The sequence below is a fragment of the Mastacembelus armatus genome, chromosome 5 (assembly GCF_900324485.2).
Source record: "Mastacembelus armatus chromosome 5, fMasArm1.2, whole genome shotgun sequence".
Classification (NCBI taxonomy): domain Eukaryota; kingdom Metazoa; phylum Chordata; class Actinopteri; order Synbranchiformes; family Mastacembelidae; genus Mastacembelus; species Mastacembelus armatus.
The window spans coordinates 8,398,964-8,422,326 of record NC_046637.1 but is presented as its reverse complement, the minus strand read 5'-3'; the positions used below and the strand labels follow the sequence as shown (position 1 = coordinate 8,422,326).

Sequence of the window (23,363 nt, the reverse complement as noted above, 5' to 3'; positions counted from 1 at the left end):
GTTCAATTAGGATAGCAAGATGAGTACTTCTGCTACACAAATATATATATTTATAATATTAACTTATGAGCCATTAAAATGTTGATAGCCTATAAATATGCAATTGGTGACAAAGTCAGAAATATGCATGAGCCACTGGTGCATTGGAGTCTGTAAGTTAGACTGAATAAGTCCCCTGCACACCTGCTTTCACAGTTGGATAACCTTGGTCAGGGAGGTGCCTTTGTTTGATAGCATAAGTTGAAGTGCTGTCTTTATTTCAAAGCACTGTGGGAAATTCATAGCTTTCAGAACACTGATGAGTAGAAATATAAAAAGGAGTGGTTTGAAAGATTTTTTTTTTTTTGTGTGTGTGCCAGACTTTAACTTTAATTAATGTCAGGTTAATTTGGAGCTTAGAATTATAACCTAATTCAGTCACTCTTGAGTTGTTTTACCCTCATTTGATTTTTTATAGTATAAGGTTTGAGTATATGCATGTGTTGTTTTAATCAAATCCCAACTAAAATGTTTCTTAACACAATTATGGGTGACGATTCTCTTTAGATTCACCATTCCAAGCAAAAGCATTAAAGTTGTCATTTAATGCTTGATTATAAAAAAACTGATTATAGCTAATTAAAAATTTTGAGTAGGAAGTAATGTAAACAATGGAAATGGAAACATCTGAGTATTTATTGAAAGGCTAAATTATTTAAAAGGCGTGAGGTGTATTACATTAGGAAAATATACTGTCACAAATAAAACATTCGAAGCATTTCACTTGTCAAAACAATTAGTAGCTGTAATGATTTTATTAAAGTTCTTTTTCAGTTTGTTTACAATTATTGGTGGTTATTGCCAAACCAAAGCACAACAGAAATGTTAATATGTACAAATGGAAGAAACTACCATCATCAAAATAAATACATGATACATTAAATAGATTTTCCTCTTTATTATGTAGTGAGACAATGAACTCTCCTCATAAAGTCTTATTTCCTTTAGATATGCACATTTTTAGAGATTTTTAGAGAGACAAAGAATGCATCTCAGACTGCAGATTGAGGAGACAGAAATAACTAAACACTACATGTAGTAATAAATAGATGTCAGGGCAAGTGTAGCTGTTATAATGATAGCTAATTTGGCATTCTGTGCACATGACAGGAGCTAAATGAAAGAAAAACAGTGCTACAATATCATACAGCATATACAAACATGATTTAAAAGAACTATTCCTGAAAGCTCTTGCTCACAGTCATCAGCATGCACGTTTAGGCCACAGTAACGCTTCATTATGCTTTTATCCTCTCTGCTTTTTTTCATTCTATTTAATTTTATTTATCAGTAAACAACTCATCAAAAGCACAAAACACTACTCGCATGGTAACTGTCGCTCCAATCATATTTACTCTAGTCACCTATACTAGCATCTTTTTGGTTGTTTACCACTGTAAGGGATGTCAGAAAAAACACTGCAAGATAAAGGAGGCTATAGCACAAGTGAAAGACTTGGTTATGAGAAAGAAGAACTGGTGTTTGCATTGCAGAGAATCAGTCACTTTCAAGTCTATAGCTTGGCTATGAGGTGCAACTATCCCTTTTGATATAAGTGGCACAATAATGAGCAGCCGAAGAGAGAGGAGCATTAAAAGATGCTGCTGGAGAATGCTGGATGACGCCATTGTGTCAGTTCCCTGTTGCTTTGAAACACATGGATGCATTTTGAATTCTTCTGTGTATGCGTGCATGTGTGTGCGTGTGTGTGTGTGTGTTTCAGTGAGTGTGTGCATGTGGTGGGTGGGTTGTGCACCAGTGTGTCTTTGTCCGTGTGACAGTGTAGGCAGTAGATGTGACATTCTGGATTCGGTTGTTAGTTGTTAGTCATAATCCACCAGGAAGCTGAGGAAACACACATGCAGAGACTGAGTTAGGTCATGTCAGACCAATTTACTGTATGACTCAGGGCAATTTATGATTCCTTAGGGAAGAGTCAGGCACATTTAAAAATCATTAAGCTGAATTTTGATTTAATTAAACTCCATTTTGTCAATGATTTAGTTAATTTGGGGGTAATCAAAATTATTCGTAATTGTTTGGAAATCCCAGCTTTGTAGAGGGTTTTGTTCAGCGGTTTCAAAGTACCCACATATTTTCTACATTTAAATCCAGAAAGCACAGGGCAGTTACAAAGCAAATCATTACACAGTACTGTATGTTTAACTTGTCCTAGTTAGCATTTACTTCATATGTGAACATCTACAGCGTCTTAGTGCTAATCAAGCATTAACTAAATAACCTTATCCTGTCTGCTGCTGCAAAGCTCCTCCTGGAAATAATATGAAGGCAGTGTTGGGTGACTGTCAGTGGCACCGATAACAGCGACTGCAAAGAGCAGCAGAATTATATGCTTATTTATATTTCTATTATTCAGCTTTCTATTAAGCTGTATTCTATTCCAGAGTCATTTCCTCTCTACGCTTCTGATGTGCCCAACACATAGAAGTGATAGATTCTGTCGTTACTGGTTGTCCATAATTAACCTTATAACCAATCAAACCTGTTTGCATCTAATAGGACAACTTAAGACACCTTTAAAAAGCTCTTTACCAAAGGAAAAGAAAAATGAAAAACTTCCAAGATCAATTAATCAAGAATATTTAGTGACACTGCAGCGTATATTTCATTTTTTTGTTCCTTCTTCATTTGAAGTTTAATCAAATATTGACTGTATATATTGCAATTTTTTGAGGAACCTCTTTCAGTTTGCTAAATTATCGCAATAATCCTGTGAGGTACCTAACACTTAGCCTACATGGGCTATTGTTGGGTTGTTTTTATTAATGTCTAACTCTGACTCTGGTTTTTGTTATGAGATTTTTCTTTATTACACTTTCAAAAGCAGGTATATCTGAGTCCTGTGTTAGGTTATGTGTGCACGCACACATGCAAGTCACAGATGTGGATGTAAACAACCATGTACAGTAACCTAGCAACGATCACAACCCATGCAGCCCACGCAGCTAAATCACCATCTGTAATGGCAGAAATAATCATTAAAGCTTTTGCTTTCTGAAGCATATTTAGAGGCCTGCGACAAATTAATCAAATGCCAAGACGAGAAAGGAGTCATGATTGTAACTTGGGCTGGCGTGACAGTGATTCATGCCATTCTGCCATGTGCTGATCCTGCTGAGGAGTCAAGGACGTGCTGAAGAGAAAAAAGGTATTTGCATCAGATTTGAGTCATATTGCCATGAACAAAGCTCCTATTTTGCTTATTGTCACATGAAAATGTGTCTGAAATGAAGGCAGATAAAACCTTGTTTCTTTATATTGACCATACGCACGTCTGATCTGTTGCATGTGAGCCAAACACCAGACTCTCCCAACGTTCAACGGTCAGTTGGGGCACATATAAACCCTTTTCAGCATGGCCTGAGATGCTGAATACCAAGCCATTAGACTATTCCAAAGCCTTGCAATATGCAGTCACTATGAGCAGGCCCCTGACATGAGTACTTACATCAAATTGCTGTCTACTCCAGATATTTTTCTAATGATTTTTTTTTAAACCAGCAGAAAAATGACACACCTCAAAGGCAATGAGCACCTGAACAGGAAGAAAAGTAAGACTTACTAGAAAGCTCTTGGCACACGAGTTTGGGCCTAATGTGCAATCACGGTGGTGCAGTAGAGCCTCATACCTCATAACCAAGTTAAAGCCATCATAATGTTTGTGCCTGACAATTACAGTATTTTTCTCGACCGATGTTAACACATATAGAGGAGATCAATGTCTAACTCTACATAAATGTGAAATTGTACAAAATGTAGCTTGGTCTCATTGAAAATCGTTACATGCAATTCACTTGTACAAGTTTGTATATGTAAAATATATATATTTTATATTAATGAGATACAAACCTGGGAGTAGCATAGTAGACACTACTTCAGCATCCTCCAACATGTCAATAATGCAGCGCTGGAAATCTTTACTGCTGTTTGACTGCTGATAGCTGCAGAGACAAGCAACAAATACGCACAATAAAAATAAAAATGCAGCAAAAAAGAGAAGAAGGTCAGAAGAAAGTGATCATATTCATGTGTTTTATGGAACTTTTCATTTTTTAATTTAAAATTGTAAGGTACTATGTCTAGCAGGAATGTGCAAAAATCTTATGATTAAATGAAGGCATAGATATTATTTGTGTGTGTGTGTGTGTGTGTGAGCGTGTGTGTGCGAACCAAGAGATAAGCCATCTGCTCATCTTCACTGGCGGGGAAGATTTCCAATCACAAAATTAAAACTGCCAGAGGTTTGCCAATATGACACACACACATGCGCGCGCGCACAAAAATACTGTATATGCCTTCCACATATTAATGATAACAATAATGATAATTTTTTGCACAGACACATTGATTTTCCTACATTGACTTACATTAATTTCCTGGAGACTTATTCTAACCTTAACTATAGCCATTACCTGCCTAACCCTAAAGCACTCTAAAATTCACTGCTTTACATAGCGAGGACAGCATCTGTTCCCCATGAAGAAGTCTCCAAAGTGAGTAATACCAGGTATACGCATCACATACGCGCACAGAGAGACACACACACACACACACACACACACACACATGCATGCCCTCACCTCATCCAAGACATGCGGCTTTGCCAGAACTCATACATTATGTAACACGACTTTCCCGGGAGCTTCTGAACGGACACACTGACATCGAGAGAAGAAAAGCAGAGTAGGGCAAGAAGAGGATACAAAGTGAATGAAAGTCTGCACTCAAAAGTTTGACTTTTAAGAGATTTAGAGATGTCAGAACTAAGCAAGGAATAAAGGAAGACAGTCACTAGCATTAAAAGAAAATGAGGACTTATTCTCATACAGTTAGAGATAGCTCCATTTTGTGAAACTGCAGAACTATTATTACTGAAAAACTCATTTTCAATCAAGTCGCTCACAATTTGGGGTCATTTAATAGCTAAACTGATATCCCAGGATGGTTGATGAGAAAGTGCTAATGGAATTTTTTCTATTCTTTTTTTACCCATGGACATTCGCTTTGGAACAGTTTGAAAATACAGACTCAGCACTGCCTCAGTATTAAAAATGTTGCCTCAGCTGCAGAGCCGGACACAATGTCTAAAATATATACGGCTTTGCCTGAAAACAAACAAGCCACGCACTGCAAGTTGTCAGAGTGAGCTGAGGTGGCATCGATGTAGTTCTTCAGAACTTTCTGGAAATTGCCCAGATTTTCATCGGTCACTGACATCTGCCTCTGAACCAGCAGGATGTTCTGCTGGAAGAAAGAGACAAAACAAAGAGGTGAAATAACACATTAAACAATTCACTGCCCCGAAGAACAGTGTGAGTGTGTGAGTGAGTGATTGAGTGAAGAGGCATCAGTCTCATATCACCTCCTGAGGTCCAGACATGTTTAGAGATTGTCAAACTGGATACTTTTGAAGCATTTGATGGGAACTGTACCCTCCTAAGGGTGAATATCTCACCATCTAACAACAGATGAGATATAAATAAGTGAATGTGACGCTTCTTTGTATAGTGCACCCACTTACGACACATTCCCAGCACTTTAGCTTTGTTTTTCAGTGTAGCTGAAAGTCTGAATGGAAGCAGTTGCACAAAATAAGCTCGGGGCTAATTTCAGGTCCATTCTAAACTCTGATGACTCAAAAACACAGCAAAGTAGACCCACACTATGATAACTGTGCTGCCATTATATCCAATCATTATCCTTCACTATAGCTTGCCACTTTCTTCATATAATGCATTGATAACAGCAGCTGGGAGGTTATTCCTCCTCAACTAAACACGAACTCACATATGCTTCAGGAAGACAAGAAGACACATTAAAAAAATAGATCATTTTGATCTTTATAGATCATTGTGCCAGTTACAGAGCAACATCCCTGAAACTGGCAGTGATTCAGAGTCCTCCTCAGGGAAGTAGGGCTGAGCTAAGATCCTCTTCCTGGTGTGTGATCTTCCACAGCCTCCTGCCTGCTTTACCTTCTCATCAGCTCAGTGGAAGAGTAAGTCAATACTGCAGCCAATATAAAGTCAAAACCACCTTATAGAAGGGTTTGTGAACATTGTTTCCACAGACTTGAATCACATTTGTGTGACGTGTAGGTTTTGTTTTGAGATATCTATTTCTGAAATCTCTTCAGATGTTTTTTTTTTTGCTGTCTCAATACAATGAAGGAGGATGGACTTCAATTTATGGTGCTGATAGCTCAAAAATCTTATTCAGAAACTGAACACAGCCTCCCTATGAAGAACAACTGCTTTCTACCAAAAAGTATGAAACTTCACCTCGGTTGTAATGGAAGGCTGGTTTCCTCAAAATGTCAAGACAAAACAAAAACAAAACAAAAACACCTTTGTGCATAGTGCACAGTGAAAAATTACAAGGATTTATCAATTACATCTGTGTGTGCATTTGATCACTCAGTTTGTCATGAGGAGAGGCTGAGTGCAATTTTTTATTAGATTTTTACTGGGTTTTATTTTGGACAGCTTATTTCATGACCTTAAAAGAAATACAAACAGATCATTGATCTTTGTACAATTTCAATTTTATCAACCAGTATAAAAACACTGTTATACCACTTTTACACTAATAAAAATACTTATTATAACTGTCACCATAGTTACACATAGCAGTAGGTTGTAATCTCAGCTGCCTGTGTTTTCCAAATCATTTCTAGCTCTCAAATGGATGATGCATCAGACATCTTCTTTTGATCATATGTGAATAAACTAAATATAGTCAGATCCAAGGTCAGACAACTTAGACTGTAACACCTCAAAAAAAAAAAAAAAAAAAAAGACTATAATCACTGGTACATGTAGTTCTATTGTCATTTGTTTGAAAAAGAAACAGATGTACTGCTTGACATTTAGAGGGCAACTGGATGAGTAAAATGCAGCTTCTAGTGAGAGGGATTGCTGAGTGCAGCTGAAAACGAGCTTAAATAATTTCTTGTCAGCCTTTTGAAACATAATCTAACTCCTGGAATTGTACAGAGTCAAATAGGGTAAAAAGAAGATCCAAAGGACGCTTATCAGTCAAAATTTAAAATCACAACCATTCCAGTGAAATAGTCATATGATTGTTATAGTTGTGCAACTTCTAGTGACTCAAGTAATTATGATATGCCCAAAGGAGGAAGTTAGGTGACATAGTAGGCATACATAGCGCGAGGAATGTCCACACTAGCAGGAGGTTGGAGTGTATGGATGGGTCAGAAAACAGGATTTTCCCTCAAAACAGCAGTAATTTATTGCATTGAGAAACACAGTGTTTTTTTTCATGACTGTACTGTTAACCACATGTTTATTGTTGTAACCATGGGGGTGATGGTCCTGTAACATGAAAATAGTTATTTTAACCCAAATTATGATCTTAAGATGTTTTTGTGCATAAACCTAATCAATCCATGATGGTTCCATAATCATAACCTTGTGGTTATGAATCATTTCATGATGATGAAGGTCTGGTACAGTTTTGACTGGGATGGTTGTATGATTGTTACCATGACGACAAAGGTCTGGTAAGTCTGACAAGCGTCCTGATTTTCATATTCTAAGGTAGGGACAAGCAACACACTGTAAACTGGCTGGAAGACTGTTGTCTATAAAACAATTCAGCAGTGCAGTATAGCCTCAGACAGAGAAGAAGCATGACTTTTTTAACCTTCATGTAGTCAGGGTAGCTTTCATAGACCACCTCTCTTCTCCAGAAAAGTCCCAATTGCATTCAAACCTAGAAGCTACTCAATCCATGCTCGGAGTACTCAGGTCACTCACTGTATAGCCTTGAATATTTGATTGTACTCAATGCTAACTTTTTCTTCCTTGTGTGTATGCATGTGTGTGGCTAAGCAAAATTCAACATTATGTAAAATGTCCACTTAAACATTTGTCTTATAAGGCCTGAAGCATTCAGGGACTTTTTCTAAATTCTCACCTTCTCAGGAGTTGATATGTGACTGGCCCAAGGCCCATTTATGTTGTATAATTAATTCCACGCACCAGTGAAGTGTTTCATGATGATGAACTGTTCACAATGACTGTCAATATAAAAAAATATACTACTCTAATGATGATACAATACTTGCCACAAATTAAAATCTACTTCCAGTGATTCACACAAGACAGAATTCCAGGTGAGATCAGGGCAGACTTACAGACTTGTATGTGCTAGCCAGTGGGTCCTCTTTCAGTGGCTCCAACTTGGGCCCCTGAAACAAGAAGATAGCAAACAAAAGAAAAGGGTTTTTGGTTTAAACATGTCAGTAGGAATGATCAGTGATGCCAGAGGAATGGGAACAAATTAAACCACTGAGCCACCTGTAATCAAGAAGAGTTAAATGCCTGTGTGCTACGTAAAATTGAGTAAAATAATAATAATAATAATAAGCTTATCGTATTCATGGTTATAGTTGTTTTTGTGAGTGTGTGTGTGTGTGTGTGTGTGTGTGTGTACACAGAGAGCCATACATTAGAGACAGCAGCAGGAGCAAGATGGACAGAAGGTGTGTGTGATGGTGGTGGCGTTGAGGTGTGAAGATGGATTGTGAACTCAGAACATGCTGCAGGTTATGAATTGCTTTGATATTACACTCTGAGTCCCTGTAGGTTGATAAAACCAAGGACTAGAAAGAAAAAATGCTTTCAGAGAGACCAAAAGGAGAGGGGGGAAAAAATGAACATCAAAAGATGGGAACAACAGGAGTTAATAAAGAAAAGAACAGGCCGGGAGAAGGGGGTGGAGCAGAAATGGGGCAGGAAAGCATGAAACAGGCTTCGAGATGTGATAGTGAGAACGAGTCATAGGATACAAAATGAGAAATGAGAGGCCACTGTGTTTGACAGACATACAGAGCTCCTCTTAGAAAAAATATTTTTTTAATGAAATCCTCTGAAAAATAAAATTTCTGTCAACATGAAGTTGAATCAAATTTAAACTCTCACACGAAATAACATTACTACACACAACAGTGCAGATACAAAAACTATACCATCCAACCAGTGCATGGTGGAAATACACTTGCAGTTGAATGGTACATAGCAGTTGAATGAGTACAGTTACAGGTATTGCTACAGACATATGCTCACTGCAGTGCTGCTTGTGTGGCCCCTTAGACTGTAACACCTCAAAAACTTAATTAATTATTCTTTCACTGTAACACAATAGGCACCAAAATCAAATAATGTTAGAAAAGCGAATGCATTCAGTGCCTGTATTTTGCATATCCTCTACATATGTCATTTAATACTGACTATGAGGTGGAAGCCTGTGACAAAATGACTCTCAATCTTAGTTACTTTAGTAGTTTTAGAAAGGTTATGTATTCTTTACATTTAAGGATGATTACAATATTAAAGCTCTGCCTAACATTTTCACAAATAATGAAAATTGCAACATCTGTAGCACCTTTCAAAACTTGTTCACATGAGAAAAATGGCAATAAAGTATAGACACAGTAACAGAAGTGATTGGGACAGTATAAGGAAAATCTATGAAGATGACCCAAAATCATTTTACCTTCAGCAGTAAGTTTCCGTGAGGTGGTGTTGCTGTGGCAACTACTAAATTTACAAATTTTCATTACTTTTAGTCTAACACTTGTTTATTAAATCTCATTGTTTCTCATGTACAGCTTGCAAAGCTGTGTGCCTACACACATAATGAGTGCCGAAGATAAAAATAAATATTAAGAATTAAAAGAGACAGGACACAGGAAGATGAGAACAAAATTAGTGGAGTGTCTGTTCCAGAAGTACATCATTGTCCACATCAGGACATAAAGAAAAAAGGTTTACCTGGCACTCCAGCTTATCCAGAAGTTGCTGCAGCCTGTTTATTTGAGAGCACCAGTTCTCTCCATCCTCCAGGTTCAGACCTGAAACAGCAGAATTGCCTGTTAATTTACAATATATGAAAATTCTTTCTTGTGGAAATTGTTAAAAAAATATTCTATATATTGTAGCCTATTGTATAACTATTCCCACATTTGAAAAAAGAATCATGCACCTAACAATAACTGTATAATAAGGCATTTTTTATTAATGAAAACGACATTTTGATTCAGATGATTGAAATTTTTGTTTGTTGCGAGCCACAGTTCATGATGTCTCTGAAGACTGAATATTTGTGATTTAGTCCTTGAGTACTGCAGAACAACAGCAGTGAAAAAAAGCCTTTTGGGAAAGCTTACTGCCTGCACACAATACAATAAAATACAACTGCACACAATACAATACAATACAACTGCTCCCAGTATACTACATTACAATGAAAAGACAAATCCAAAAACAAATTTCTCTTTTAGTTAAAGTTCAATACATCCAATTCCTCTATGCCATAGTTTTGTCAGTTCTGTCCAAAAACACATCAGTGAAGTCCACTGCCGCACTGGGTGAGATCTTAATTATGATAAAATGAACAGTGCAGTTTGCAGTATTTCCTCTTGCTTGAGTAATGGCTGCAAAAACACAATGAATGCTGTTGTAACATTTTAATATAGGTATATATTTGCAACCTGCGTTTAGAAATTTAAGTCTTCTGTAGCAATAGACTTAGGTCTGAGCGCCTCTTGGTAATAAAGTAGGAAGAGAAATGGATCATGGGATTTGCTGATAGTGTCAAAATATGGAATATCACCAGTGTTATATTTAATGGCCACACGAACATGCTGAAAATACAACCTGACAGGCACCCTTAAATGCTCCTTAATCTTTAGCAGACATTCCTCTTCATTTATACTCTGCTATAGTTACAAACTCTGGACCAAAATCTGTTCAATCAGTTTTACTATGCTGCTGATAAGAAGAAGAGATAGGAGTGTCTGGACCCATGGTGCTGCTTCACAAGAAAAATACTCATTAAAGAGAAAATAAACTTGTCAGTGCAATGAGGCAATATGTCTCAGAGTGCAGCAGCATGGCTTTTATTTGTTTTTAATCACATTTACACAATAATGGAGTTGTGTGGCTCAAAAAAAAAAAAAATTGGTACTTTTTTTTTTTTGGCTTGACTATATAGTTAAAATAGAGACCAGTTTTTCGTAAATTAGGAGCTTGATATAACTAGATACCCCTCATACCTGTGGTCAGGATGCCAGTGCAGGGAACTGATGGAGACATGCACACATTATTGTAGACCCTGCGACCACATCGCCTGCCATTACTCTGTAGCGCTGTCAGCTCAGGTCCCTTAACCTCTCTCCTGCCACGACAGCGGTGGACACCCCGAGAGACAAACATCATTGGATAGAGAGAGTCACATGGGCAATGAAGAGGAAAATATGGAAGGAAAGTATGGAGCAAAGTAACCATATAGGAAGACGATAGGGAGAAAGGAAGAAAGGAACAAGAACAAGAGAGAGGGAAGCATGGACAGAGATGAGGAAGGATGCATTAATAATTGATTTAAATCAGAAAGAGACAGGTTAATCTCTGTGGCGAGATAGAGAGAATGCAGTCAATGGGGCAGAAATACCAAGAGCCCGTGATAAACAGCAAGTGTCCAGACAAGGGGGGGAAAACATTAAGTGCCAGATACACATCAGTGCTTATTAACCCACATGCTGGGTGTTAACAATGACCAGTCCCTTCACTTCCACACTCAAAATATTCATACACACACATACAAAGACACACACACAGCTCTGTCATCGATGGAAAGGCATTTCCTGTCATGTCTGTCAAGGGCAGGATGTCAACACTGTGTTGTTAAGAGAGTGTGACACAATGTATGTGTGTGTGTGTGTATACATCTTTTTCCTACATTGTGGGAGGAATGAAACATGTTAGGGACTCAGCTCATGGGGACAAAATCCAGGTCTCCACCATGTAAATAACTGAATTTTAAAGAACCGACTTGCTTTAAGATTAGGGATAGGTTTAGGGTTACGCAGGTGTTGGTTATGGTTAAGGTTAGGTAAGTGCCCAGGAAATGTAAGTCAATGGAATGTCCCTATGAAAAATGGAAACAAGTGTGTGTATGTGTGAGTGTGTGTGCGTGCGTGTGTGTGTGTTGGAGTGAATGTTTAAACTTTGATTCCACTTGTGTGTGTGCCTCTGTGCCCGTGGGTCTAAATTCCCATGCGAATTTGTCTGTTCTTATTAATGTGTGCCTCTCTCACCCTCCTTTTGTTGTGTTTGTGTGTGCGCATGCCATTATGTTTGTGTGTGTGTGCAGTGTCACGCTGACAGCGCAGAGGGAGCGCATTGCTAGAAGGTTCTCATGCTGAGAACAGCCTGGAGCCCAAAGGCCACTGCAACAGCCATAAATCTACTGCAGGGAAGCAAAAGGGAGAGAAACAACCTGTTTGTTGCCAACTCAATATGTCGCTAATTCTGCCCCTCCCAACACTAACACACTCACTCTTTCTTTTTTTCAAAATCTATACCTGTTTGAACAATCTTAAAAGAGTTATTTGCAGCAAAAAGCTCCTCATCATGTCCTTTTGTATGCCCCCTCTCTCCTTTTTTCAGTCTGCCTCAGGATTTCTGTGCCATTTTGTTATTCTTTTTGTATTTATCTTTCACTGCTTTCTTTTGCTTCATGACTCACTTGCTCTGTATTTCAATGCCAGGCTTATCATCCTTTCTCCTTCTGCTCCCACTCTGCCTCACCCAGTCCCCTCTCAATAATTCACCTTGGCTATAATCACTCAATTTCCAATATCACTGTGGCACCCAGAGGGGTGAGAGGAGATGTCTGCTGAGCCCGGTACTGACAGTGCAGCAGACAGCTTGGCCGTTAATGATGTTACCAAAGTAGCCACAAAAAGTAATGGAAAGTATCCTTATTAATTAAAATGCTATCAATCAGTTAAAAGTATCTGACAATCTTTTGTCATGATTTTGACCTGTGGCACATCAAAAAAAAAAAAAAAAAAAAAAAGTTAGAGCATGTGCTGAGCTCTTTCATAAACTACAATGTATTACAAAACGAATAATACACAGTACACAATACAGTGAATCAGACCCAGTACTTCACCAAATCCCAAACTGGTATTAAGTTCTATTTACATTTAATAAAAGAGTTACTCTCTGACAAACATACTGAATTTCAAGCAGCCTATCTGTTAGCGAAGCAAGAGAGTGACTGAGACAATGCAACGCAGCACATTCAAAGCTTTGTGCTGAAAGGCATACCTTGATATACAGGGACAGGCATCAGATAAGCTCAACAGTCTTATTACTTAGGCCAATGCAGACTTCACTAACATCTTTGCACTTTTAACAGATTAGAGGTGACACTGGTAATGCATTATAGGACTGCTTTCCTGTAGCACTTTAAATTATGTGTATGAACACAGTGCAATATATTTTGTACAGTATTTTACTTTGCTGATTGTGATTGAGTAATGCAATACTTTGCTTGAGAGAGAGACATAATGTATAGAAGCTAATTTCACAACAGACCAGTCAGTGGGGTCAAGAGTTTACGGTTTTGGATTTTACAATATGAGGTGCGTTTAAGTTAAAGCATCTAGAAGACTTGGTTATATTATAGAAATATGATGCTCATGGCTGACCAGCTCATGGTCATGAAAAAAATGAAAGTGACTTGTGTAGCCAAGTATGATGACCCATACTCAGAATTTGTGCTCTGCATTTAACCCATCCCAAAGTGCACACACACCTGGAGCAGTGTGCAGCCACCGCTGCGGTGCCTGGGGAGCAACTGGGGGTCTGGTGCCTTGCTCAAGGGTCTCACCTCAGTCATGGTATTGAAGGTGGACAGAGCGCTGGCTATTCACCCCACCCCACCAACAATTCCTGCCGGTCCTGAGACTCGAACCCGCAACTTTTGGGTTACAAGTCCGACTCCCTATCCATTAGGGACTGACTGACTTAAAAAAAAAAGATATTTGCAAGAACACCACACTCCCTCCACATGTACTATGAAACTGAATGTAGACAGGAACATAGGAACATGTAGTGAGATCTGACAGCCACTCTAACACTAACACTCCCCAACTAATGCAGCATAGTATGGACGGTGACTCGCAACCTGCACGTAGCACACAATACAGACTGTGTCATATTACAGTACTAACGGGGCAGGACTGCTCTGCTCTTCCACAGCCTCCATGGCACACTGCAGTGATCTCTGTAGTGATAGCAGCTGGCTGGATGTCTCACGTAGCATGAACCTGGTGACAAACTGGCCCAACACACTTGAACCCTGGTACTCCTGCCAGACAGAGAGACACATAGACAGGGAGGGTAAAGCTGAGCATTGCAGAACAGAAGCAAGTAGACATCTCAGAGACGGACCATACAAAAATGGAAGGTTTTTTAACTTCTACAAAGCAATTACAGTAAAAGCACCGTGACAGCTGCAAACAAACTGGCTAATTAATTCTCTGAACACGTCCATTATTTTGTATTGCATATCCACATTTTGAGGTGAGAAAGAAGAAATTTAATGGGAGACATAATTGCTGCTTGAGTCCCTAAACACAAACATGATTATGCATTCTCAGAGGAGTCTTATTCATGCAATGTGCTAATGAAGTAACAGTACAGTAGCTCCTCGTATAAACCTATAATGACAAGTAGCCTCTACTGGAAATGCATCATGGGATTAGCAATCCAGAGCACACCATGACATACCACAGCTGCTAACTAGCGACTGCACAATCCTCTAGGGAGTTCCCCACTCTGACAGCTTTAAAGAAGCGCCACAATAGAGAAGGAAGGACGCATAATTATTCAGTCCTCATTACTCTTCTTCTCATTTACCAAGCAATCCCCAAATATGAGGCTGTTATCTCAGAAAGTCCTGAGGTCATTTTAAAATGTCTTGTCAACTGCAATAAAATAATGCATCGAATTGGGAGTCTTTTATTAAACACTGGATATACTTGCACCCGTCAAATGAACCATTTTCTGCAGTGGTTACATGATTCACATTCATAGATAGTCATATACAGTACGGACACATCTCTCCTACCCTAAACTACATCCATGGTAATTTTAACAGAGCTAAATGATTCATAAAACACATTTTAAATGGTGTCATAGATTCTGGTGAATATTTACCTCTTTAGTTTTATCCATTGCCTTTAAAATGGCAACATTCAAGCTCTCGAGAGCTGAAAGGACATTGAGATACTCCCCCAGGTGCTGAGAAAAATAATCTAACAGGAAAGAGGAAACAGGTTGTCAATGTGGTTGCAACGAACAGGTCAATGTTTATTTTGACTCCTGAAGACAAACTCTCACATGCTGCCACAACACATGCCAGTTAAAAGCAGACCATGACAAGGGCCGCGAGAATAAAATATTTAAGTTTATAAAGAAGTTGAGTTAAAATTGTTGAATTTATTTTATGGCTGTAGCTGTCAGCACTTACCACATCATGAAATTAATCTGTGTTGTTGTAAATGTCATTTACATCAGCTAATATAACAGGTCACATCTGTGTACTGTTAAACACAGAAGCTTGATAGAGCTATTTCACACCAGATATAACCAAATGAAATGAAGACATTTATGAATTTATGTCATTTACAAAACTGAGAAAATGTTTTATTTAACGGTTGAAATAAATCACAGCAAGAGAGTGTGTGAGGGAAGCCTTTCAAATCAATTAGGTTATCTAACTGAATTTCACTCCATCATTGTGTAAGAAACTCAGCAACGCCGGCATCATATTCAGTGAACTAAAGCTAAGACAAGGGGAACAGGAACCGTTGTGGAGAACAGTTAACTTCTTTTGATGTCAGTTGGAAAAGATGCCATTCCCATTCAATAAATTATGCAGAGGTTTTATTCTGGGTACTACTGGTATTTACCAGTCTCTGCCCTATTTCTCTTCACTTTATTCAGGCCATCTAACACACACAGATGATAAAAAAAATATAGGTCAACAGTTCTGCCAGATTTTTTTTTTTTTTTTTTTACATATTTACAGATCAGTATTGCAAGTGGATGGTGGTGGTATATGTTGCAGATCAAATGTTTGTTTCATCTGAGGAAATCTAACAAGGATTTATCTGAATAGCTTGACATTTTAGATAATAGGTTAATTGCTTCACAGTGGTTTTGGAAAGTTAGATGAGTAGATTGGTAACATGATTGTTAAATAAATTCCAATCTAGCAAAAGCAGCTGGTTAGTTTATCTTAGCACAAAGACTGGAAACTTTGGAAACTGCCTGGCGCTGTCCACATCCACAGACACATCCACTGACATCTCACTAATTAACTTGCTAAATCAGTGTATTATTTGTTTAACCTGTACAATAATCAAAGACTGTTTCCAGCTAGGGTTAGGATTAGGGAGAGGGTTAGTTATTCTAAGTGAAACACCCTCTGACCAATCTTTTCAGTTTACTAGAAAAATAGGCCTAATTTTCTAACAAAGTATGTCAAAGTTATTGCTTTAATGTTTTCTATGCAACTAACCACCAAAAATATGAATTCATAGATAAGACAACAAAGAGTGAAGTTGGTGAATTTAAATGACACGACATTTACATAAATTAATGTAGTCTGGTACAATAAATCAGACAAAGCACTGTCGCACCAACCTGATAGCTTGTCAGTGTCCAGATTACTGCAGGGCAGAGCATGAGAGGAGATAAATGGGAAAAATATTGAGAAAGTTAATTAGAAAAAGTTGTGCCGCTCCTCAGTTCTGCTAGAGAGATTGACACCTCTGTACTATGTGAATATTACAGTGTTTGCCCAAGGAAGACACATATGCAAGACACTGTGTTAAAATCAGTTAAATTAGTACAACATTTATTAGAACAGCCTATTACAGTATCTGATCATTACCTGAAACAAAAACTGACTCATTGTTGTTCTTTTAAAATTCGACATGAAGAACATTGTGTAGCTTTCTATCTAGGAATAAATGTAGTTGGAGTTGTGGCAGTGCCTTTGCAAACTCATGCAACTGTTAATAAAAACGCTGAAATCAATACTTCTTTGTTTACCAGTCATGGCAGAAATTATTACACTGGAGGCCACGTTATTCTCAGTATCTCAGTTTGATAAAGGCAGAAGCATTTCTGTATGAGTTTCCCATGCTGCTTTAATGGCATTTTATAGGCCATTTTCACTGTCAGATGCAGACCATAAGCAAAGCTAGTTAATGGCTTGTGTTATTAAAAACCTCACACAGTGTCTGGTCTGTCGCTTACTGTTGTAAATTTCCATTTTGATAGTGATAGTAAGTAACTGCTCAGCTATGTTTCAGGCTACCATCACACTGATCCAAAAGATAATTAATCGTTTTCTATGTATTTAGCTGAAAGGGAATATTCTCTTTGCTATATGACCTTAAGCAAAATCTTCAAAGCCTGCGCACATTGTGAAAATTATTTTCTTCCATAACTGATATCATATAATTAACAAGAGTCTTATCTCAGAACAAGAAAGGCCTTTAATTAGACATCAGAGCTTAGCTCATGCCAACTGCCTCAAAGCTGGAAACGGGTTTAGAGAGGTCTGATGTGTCACAGCCTAAAAGCATGTAAATGCCATTTATTTTGTGGTGATGCTGTTATTGGAGCCAAAAAAAAAAATACAAACTCTAAATGGTTGGGTACAAAAAAAAAAAAAAAAACTTCTGACAAATTCAATTTTAAAACTGTGTGTATATGTAAATTTGTTTATGCCTGTGAGTATATGGTCTAATCATTACAGTGACTTTTGCGTGTGTTGACACGTGGCTTTGCCGTCAAGTTAAAAAACTTTAGTCTTCCAAGTGCTGGTACGATACAAAAAAATTGCAGAGAGAAAAAAGTCTGCACACCTCTCATGAATACAAATTGTAATCTGCCAAAGATAATGATGACAACTGGCTTCACAAACATACATTGCTCTGCATTGCAGTGATTTCATCAGCGACCGAGAGGCTGATTTCTTTTATTGCAATTTCAGAGGAAGTAGCCAGTGTAGTCCACAGTACTTCATATCCAAAGGAATGGGATAAACACTAATTCAACCTGCTTTGAGGAATTAAGCCTGTATCTGATGACTTGAAAGAAACACTTTATCTGTGTGTTTAAGCTCTAAACACTTCAGGTGTTAGCTGAACACTGTTGTGAGGCTACTTAACAAAGTAAATTTAGGAAAGAAAAAAAAAATCTTATAATGAATCGCACTATGATGAAATTCTGAATCAATTTCAAATAAAAAAACTCACTTATTTTGTCGGCCATCTATGGAGTAGAACAGCTCCTGTAGCTCTTCGGTAGTCAGGATCCCATCCGCAAAGTAAGTGTTAAACTCTTCAAATGACAGCTTGCCATCATCTGAAACACAGATCAGAAATGATAGAACACACAATAACAGCATAATAATAACCTGTAGTATAATATTACGTTGTGTTTACCTTGTCTTGTTTCTATATCCCCTTTTCTATCTCTGGTGTGATAGTAAACTAATCTTACAAACTGATGGCAACCAAAGGAGTGCAAATTGGTTCTTTGCTTTAATCTATATCCTTCCTGCCATATTCTTTCCATTCTTATTGTCATTTCCCGGAATATAGCTTTGGTGATTTATGGAGCTGAAACGAATTTTTTTTTTTCAATCAATCTGTTAAACAGAACGATTTAGTCTATACAATGTCAGAAAGTAGTGAAAAATAACTTTAATTTTCCATAATACAATATTACATTTTCAGATTGTTTTGTCCACACAACAATCATCAAAATTGTTATTCATTCATTTTATGCCAAGTAAATGAACTGTTTCTACGACAGTGAATTTGTTGTATAATCAAACAAAAGTCATGTTTTAGCTCAGTGTTATGTTTGCAGCATGTATGGCCTGAGGAAAAAGTTAGTCCTAAAAACTAAAACTGCACTACACCATATATTGCTTGGAACTACTGCACAGAATAGAACTTCAAAATTGACAAAACTTCATGCTGTCAGCAGACTGGAATTTCCCACTTCAGACCTCAACCTGGTTAACTGGGAACACAGCTTATTGTGACAGACAATGTGCACAAAAATCAATAACTAAAGATAAATAGCTTGGTTGTCATCTGTGAAGAAGTGCTCCTTTGTGAGCCTACCATCAATCTGTCTGCTGGCACACATTGCACAGATCAGTCAGCAGTTAGACTGCCAGAGGGAAACTGCTAGATGTTTTAATCCTCATAAAGTATTCCAAACCAACAGATACATTGGTGTCTATAGAGAATACTGCAGAGCAATCAGAAATCAGATTAATGGGTAGAATACACTGGAGGGAGTTGTTTACCCAGTGACTTAATGTGACTGAAGGATAGACCAAAATGATGGGTGATAAAACAGCTAAGACAGGCAAATGACTGTGATTGTCAAGCATTTGTGGCAAACAAATGGTTTGAGGGTCAGACAGCTACTGAAGCAAAAATATGAAACCCAGCCATGTCATTACTCAGCCCATATGGAAATTATTGACACCCATTTTTTATTTGGTTCTGCTTTTAAACCTTCTGAATGCAGGATGACAAATGCAGTTAAACTCCATTGAGCAATTCATCCAAATAATGTTGCTGTCTACACAAAGACAAGGCATTATGTGAGTATATATACCATAAAGCTCTGGTTGGTTGACTCAGCAAAGCTGAAAACTCAAGGGCATGCTTGAAAACCATCTGTTAAGCTGGAGCCTGTTTGACACTGATCTCTGACCAGAATGTTTAATTTGCTGGTCAGAAAAAAATGCATAGTCTTCTCCAGTTTGGCTTTATGTTCCTCTCATTCTCTATTTGCTACTCCCTCCTTCACCCAAAACCAAAAGACAATAAGATTTTAAAGATCCTTAGGGATTTAAGGAAAAGTTTGTCTCTTTTCCTTTTTTATTCTACTGTCAAAAGATACAGAGTACAAAAATAAATATTAAAAGTGCACCAACACATAAACCGATGTTAAGAAAGCGAAATAAATTTGAATGAAACACATCTGTTTTTCCTTTATCTCAGTGAGTGACCTTGCACATGGTACAGAACATTATGTTACTCTTAATGTAAAGTTCATTACCTTTTAATTCAGATTTTATGTAGAGCATTATCAGGAACCTACATTCATTCATTATCATCACACTTTAATGGTATTTTTATACCATGTATGCTTAGTTTGCAAAGTTTTACTTATATTTTGACGCCATCTGTAGTTAGTTTGTCCATCTGGGACTAAAGATCCCTCCACATGTCTTTGTCTTCTCTCACAGGGTTGTATTTGGAAGACTCCCTATATTTGGTCTGCCAAACTACTAGATCGGCAGCAGTTATACTCAGAAGTGACACTCTTGATAATGTCCTTGCTGGATGATGATGGATGATTACAGTTCTGGGCCTAAGGTCTTCCGCACAAAAAAGGACGGTCACAACAAATACACAACACTGTGCCTCTATGTGGTAAATTCTTCTATTATTGATTGATATAAAAAAAATATTTTTTTGAGTCGCTTGTTAACTAACTTTTAAGTCTGTTTTCTGTGACTTTTTAGCTTGTGTTTTCTTTGAAAACACTAAAATCCCATGTTAAATTTAGAATTTACATCCATATTCAAATAGGAACCATGACTGGTCACTGTCTAAAGTCAACACTATCTGCCTGCCCATAATAATAGTAACAAATATAAAGCCGGTCTATAGGAGCAGCCTATGTGTGCAAAACAGACACAATTTAATATGTAAACATTGTCCAAAACACGCAATAAATGCCAATCAGAAATCCTGCTTTTATTCTCACTTAGATCCTTAAGGGATGATGGTTACAGATGGAATAAAATGATCACAGTACAAGCATCAGGGAAATTAAGATCCACAGTTAGGTTGGGGGATTATGTTATCTTAAGCATGTTACCTGTGATATCTCTTCTCAGTTTTAATTTATGCATCATCACCATTATCACATTCATCTCTTTGTATGACCTGAGGACTGTGCAGGAATTTGAATTTGACAATGTGACATCCTTGTTTAGTCAAGTGACGTTCTGAAGTGAGGTTTATTTCTACTATTATAAACAGCATAAGATTTGTTTATGATGTGTTATGCAGCTGTAACATTTATACTGATCATGCACTGATTTGTTGTCTTTGAGGAGAGTATCTCAACCTTGCAGTATTGATATACCAAAGTTGGCACATCCTAACTCAAACCCCCTATGGACCTAAAGAGTTCATAAACCCTCTGTTTCACTCACACCTTGCATATCCAGAAATAATGTGATACAGTGGTTTATTTAAATCTGTAAAGCTCTTAAATATATTACGACATTTATTTTCATAACCTTCTTAAGCTCAATGTGCATTAAACAACACCTTACATCATCTTTTTATTTCTATGGTGTTAGTACATATCACTCTGTGTTCTACCCTCTAACCAGTGTGCTTTATTAAAAATTGGCTGCATTAAAATGTCACTGAAATTTATTGGCTCTTCACTGTCCAGTATCCAGTTAGTGAACAGAAACTCAACCCAACATCAACCAAAGGTCAGCTGGCGTCTTTAAATGAATCAGTCATGCGTGGTTAAATGACATACAATAGATCATCCATTTGAAATTCACTCATAATGTACACATTTAGGTCTATAATACACGACTTATGAGGCAGCATTCTCTTTTTCTATGTGTGATTTTACAGCAGCCATTTCTGGAGCATTTTTCAGAGAAAACAACCATGAGCTTCCTTGGTGAAAAACTGCACAGTCTGACTGCAAATGAGTTATACTCTGCATAAGCAAATGTAATGTTGTTTACCTGGTGTAAAGGGAAGCAGGAGCTCTTTGAAATAAACTGAATATGCCCAGTTTATTTTAATTTGTACTACAAAGTTGTCCTTGATTTTAGTGACATTTTTTCATATTATATAATGTTTTTAAAATAAAATGGTCTGTTCACATAGCAACAAGGAATGGGACAGAAAGGCTCTAAGATTACATGGAAACGAGTTTAAAAAAAAAAAATCATAAAAAGTATGGGAATAAAAACTCAACTATAACCATTTATCACTGGATCTCGTTCATTTGGAACCAATAAATCACCAGTGTGCCAGCTAGCTCTTCAATATCCTCTATGAATTTAAGCAAAACCTACACAGTTTAAGCCTTCATACAGCGCATAGCTGAACAGGAAATTCCATTTTTGCAGCAAAACGTAGCCATAAAGCATACCCCAGGTTAAGTCAAAAGCAATATGCATACGCATATGCTTTTTTATAATTAGCAAGTATCCACTTATTTAATTTCAAGGTGAGAAAATATTTTGAGAGAAATTGCATAGGTTGGTGAACTGTGCAACTTTTCTCCTTGTCAGTTAATTCAGGATAGTATAACCCAAGAGGATCAGAGTAAACAAGAACCAAATGTGGAAGTGAAGAGGTCCTGTAAAGTAGGGCACAAAGTAGGCTGCACTATTTCCCTTCAATGATTACGCCTATGGCAGCCTCTTCTAAGTGGCTCATAAATTCCCACCAATGCATTCAGAAGAAACTAGCAATACTATGAAAATGGGTCTTGTTTCTATATGGTAAACTCTTATGCAATGCCCAATATACTCAAAGCCTTTCTGATGCAGGTATTCTTAGTATCAATGGTCTACTTAAAATATGTTCCACCAGGCCATCTGTGAGGACGTCTGTGATATAAGGTGCCTTTTAGCTTCCCTTATTCTAATTTAAGCCTGCATGCTGCTTTTAGAGCACATACCCTAATGCCTCCCTATTCTTCACCTCACTAATGGTCTGAAGTTGACTGCTCTTCTCGATATTGGAGCAGATGTCAGAAGAAGAGAAGGAGAAGGTTCATTAGAAGCTGGGGAGGAAAATAGAACATTAAAACAGCAGGGAAGTGTGTGTTCTATGACTGTATCCAAAAAATGTGAAGTTTTCTTTTATTAATCCTTATAGGATGCAAGTCAAGTCAAGGTTCACAATCTCTTACTCTTTTTCAGAGCTTTCAACTGTCGCATAATATTTTCAAGGTGTTTGCTCTGTTGTTACGAACGTGATTTATGTCAGTAAAGCTACAAGTTCAGTAGCTTAAAGGGAAAGCGTATGGAATAAGTAAGTGAAATCTCTGTACAGAGATTTTTTTGTCAATTTGTATGCTGTGTGCAGAAGAACCAGCTGTAAGCATAACACATCTAATGTATATCTAAGTTGACATGGTGGGCCACAGTGGTTAGCACTATAGCCTCACAACATGAAGGTTCTGTTCGACCGTGTTCTCCTCATGTCTGTGTGGGTTTTCTCCAAGTAGTTTCCTCCAACAGATTAAGGACATGCAGGTTAGGTTGATCTGTCACTTTAAATTACCCATAGTTGTGAATGTGAGTGGTTGTCTGTCTGGATGTTT

The 23,363-nt window shown here is 37.6% G+C and overlaps 1 protein-coding gene across 4 annotated transcripts in view; it reads right to left on the bottom strand.

Moving 5' to 3' along the window:
* Positions 1-839: 839 nt before the first annotated feature.
* The window catches only part of necab3 (N-terminal EF-hand calcium binding protein 3), a 33,784-nt gene continuing 11,260 nt past the window's right edge, over positions 840-23,363 (bottom strand). Inside the window, exons 3-14 of one of the 4 annotated variants that reach the window (XM_026305963.1) lie at positions 18,212-18,320; positions 16,587-16,612; positions 15,096-15,193; positions 14,108-14,244; positions 11,141-11,262; positions 9,858-9,937; positions 8,219-8,272; positions 5,189-5,304; positions 4,641-4,718; positions 3,910-4,001; positions 3,578-3,595; positions 2,833-3,193 (exon numbers count right to left, since the gene is read on the bottom strand). In XM_026305963.1, coding sequence (XP_026161748.1) covers positions 3,579-3,595; positions 3,910-4,001; positions 4,641-4,718; positions 5,189-5,304; positions 8,219-8,272; positions 9,858-9,937; positions 11,141-11,262; positions 14,108-14,244; positions 15,096-15,193; positions 16,587-16,612; positions 18,212-18,320 — 929 coding nt within the window. In that variant the 3' untranslated portion in view covers positions 2,833-3,193; position 3,578. Of the gene's footprint in view, positions 1,885-2,832; positions 3,194-3,577; positions 3,596-3,909; positions 4,002-4,640; positions 4,719-5,188; positions 5,305-8,218; positions 8,273-9,857; positions 9,938-11,140; positions 11,263-14,107; positions 14,245-15,095; positions 15,194-16,586; positions 16,613-18,211; positions 18,321-23,363 lie in introns of those variants that run through there. The other 3 variants (XM_026305961.1, XM_026305962.1, XM_026305964.1) reach the window with 3 other exon arrangements.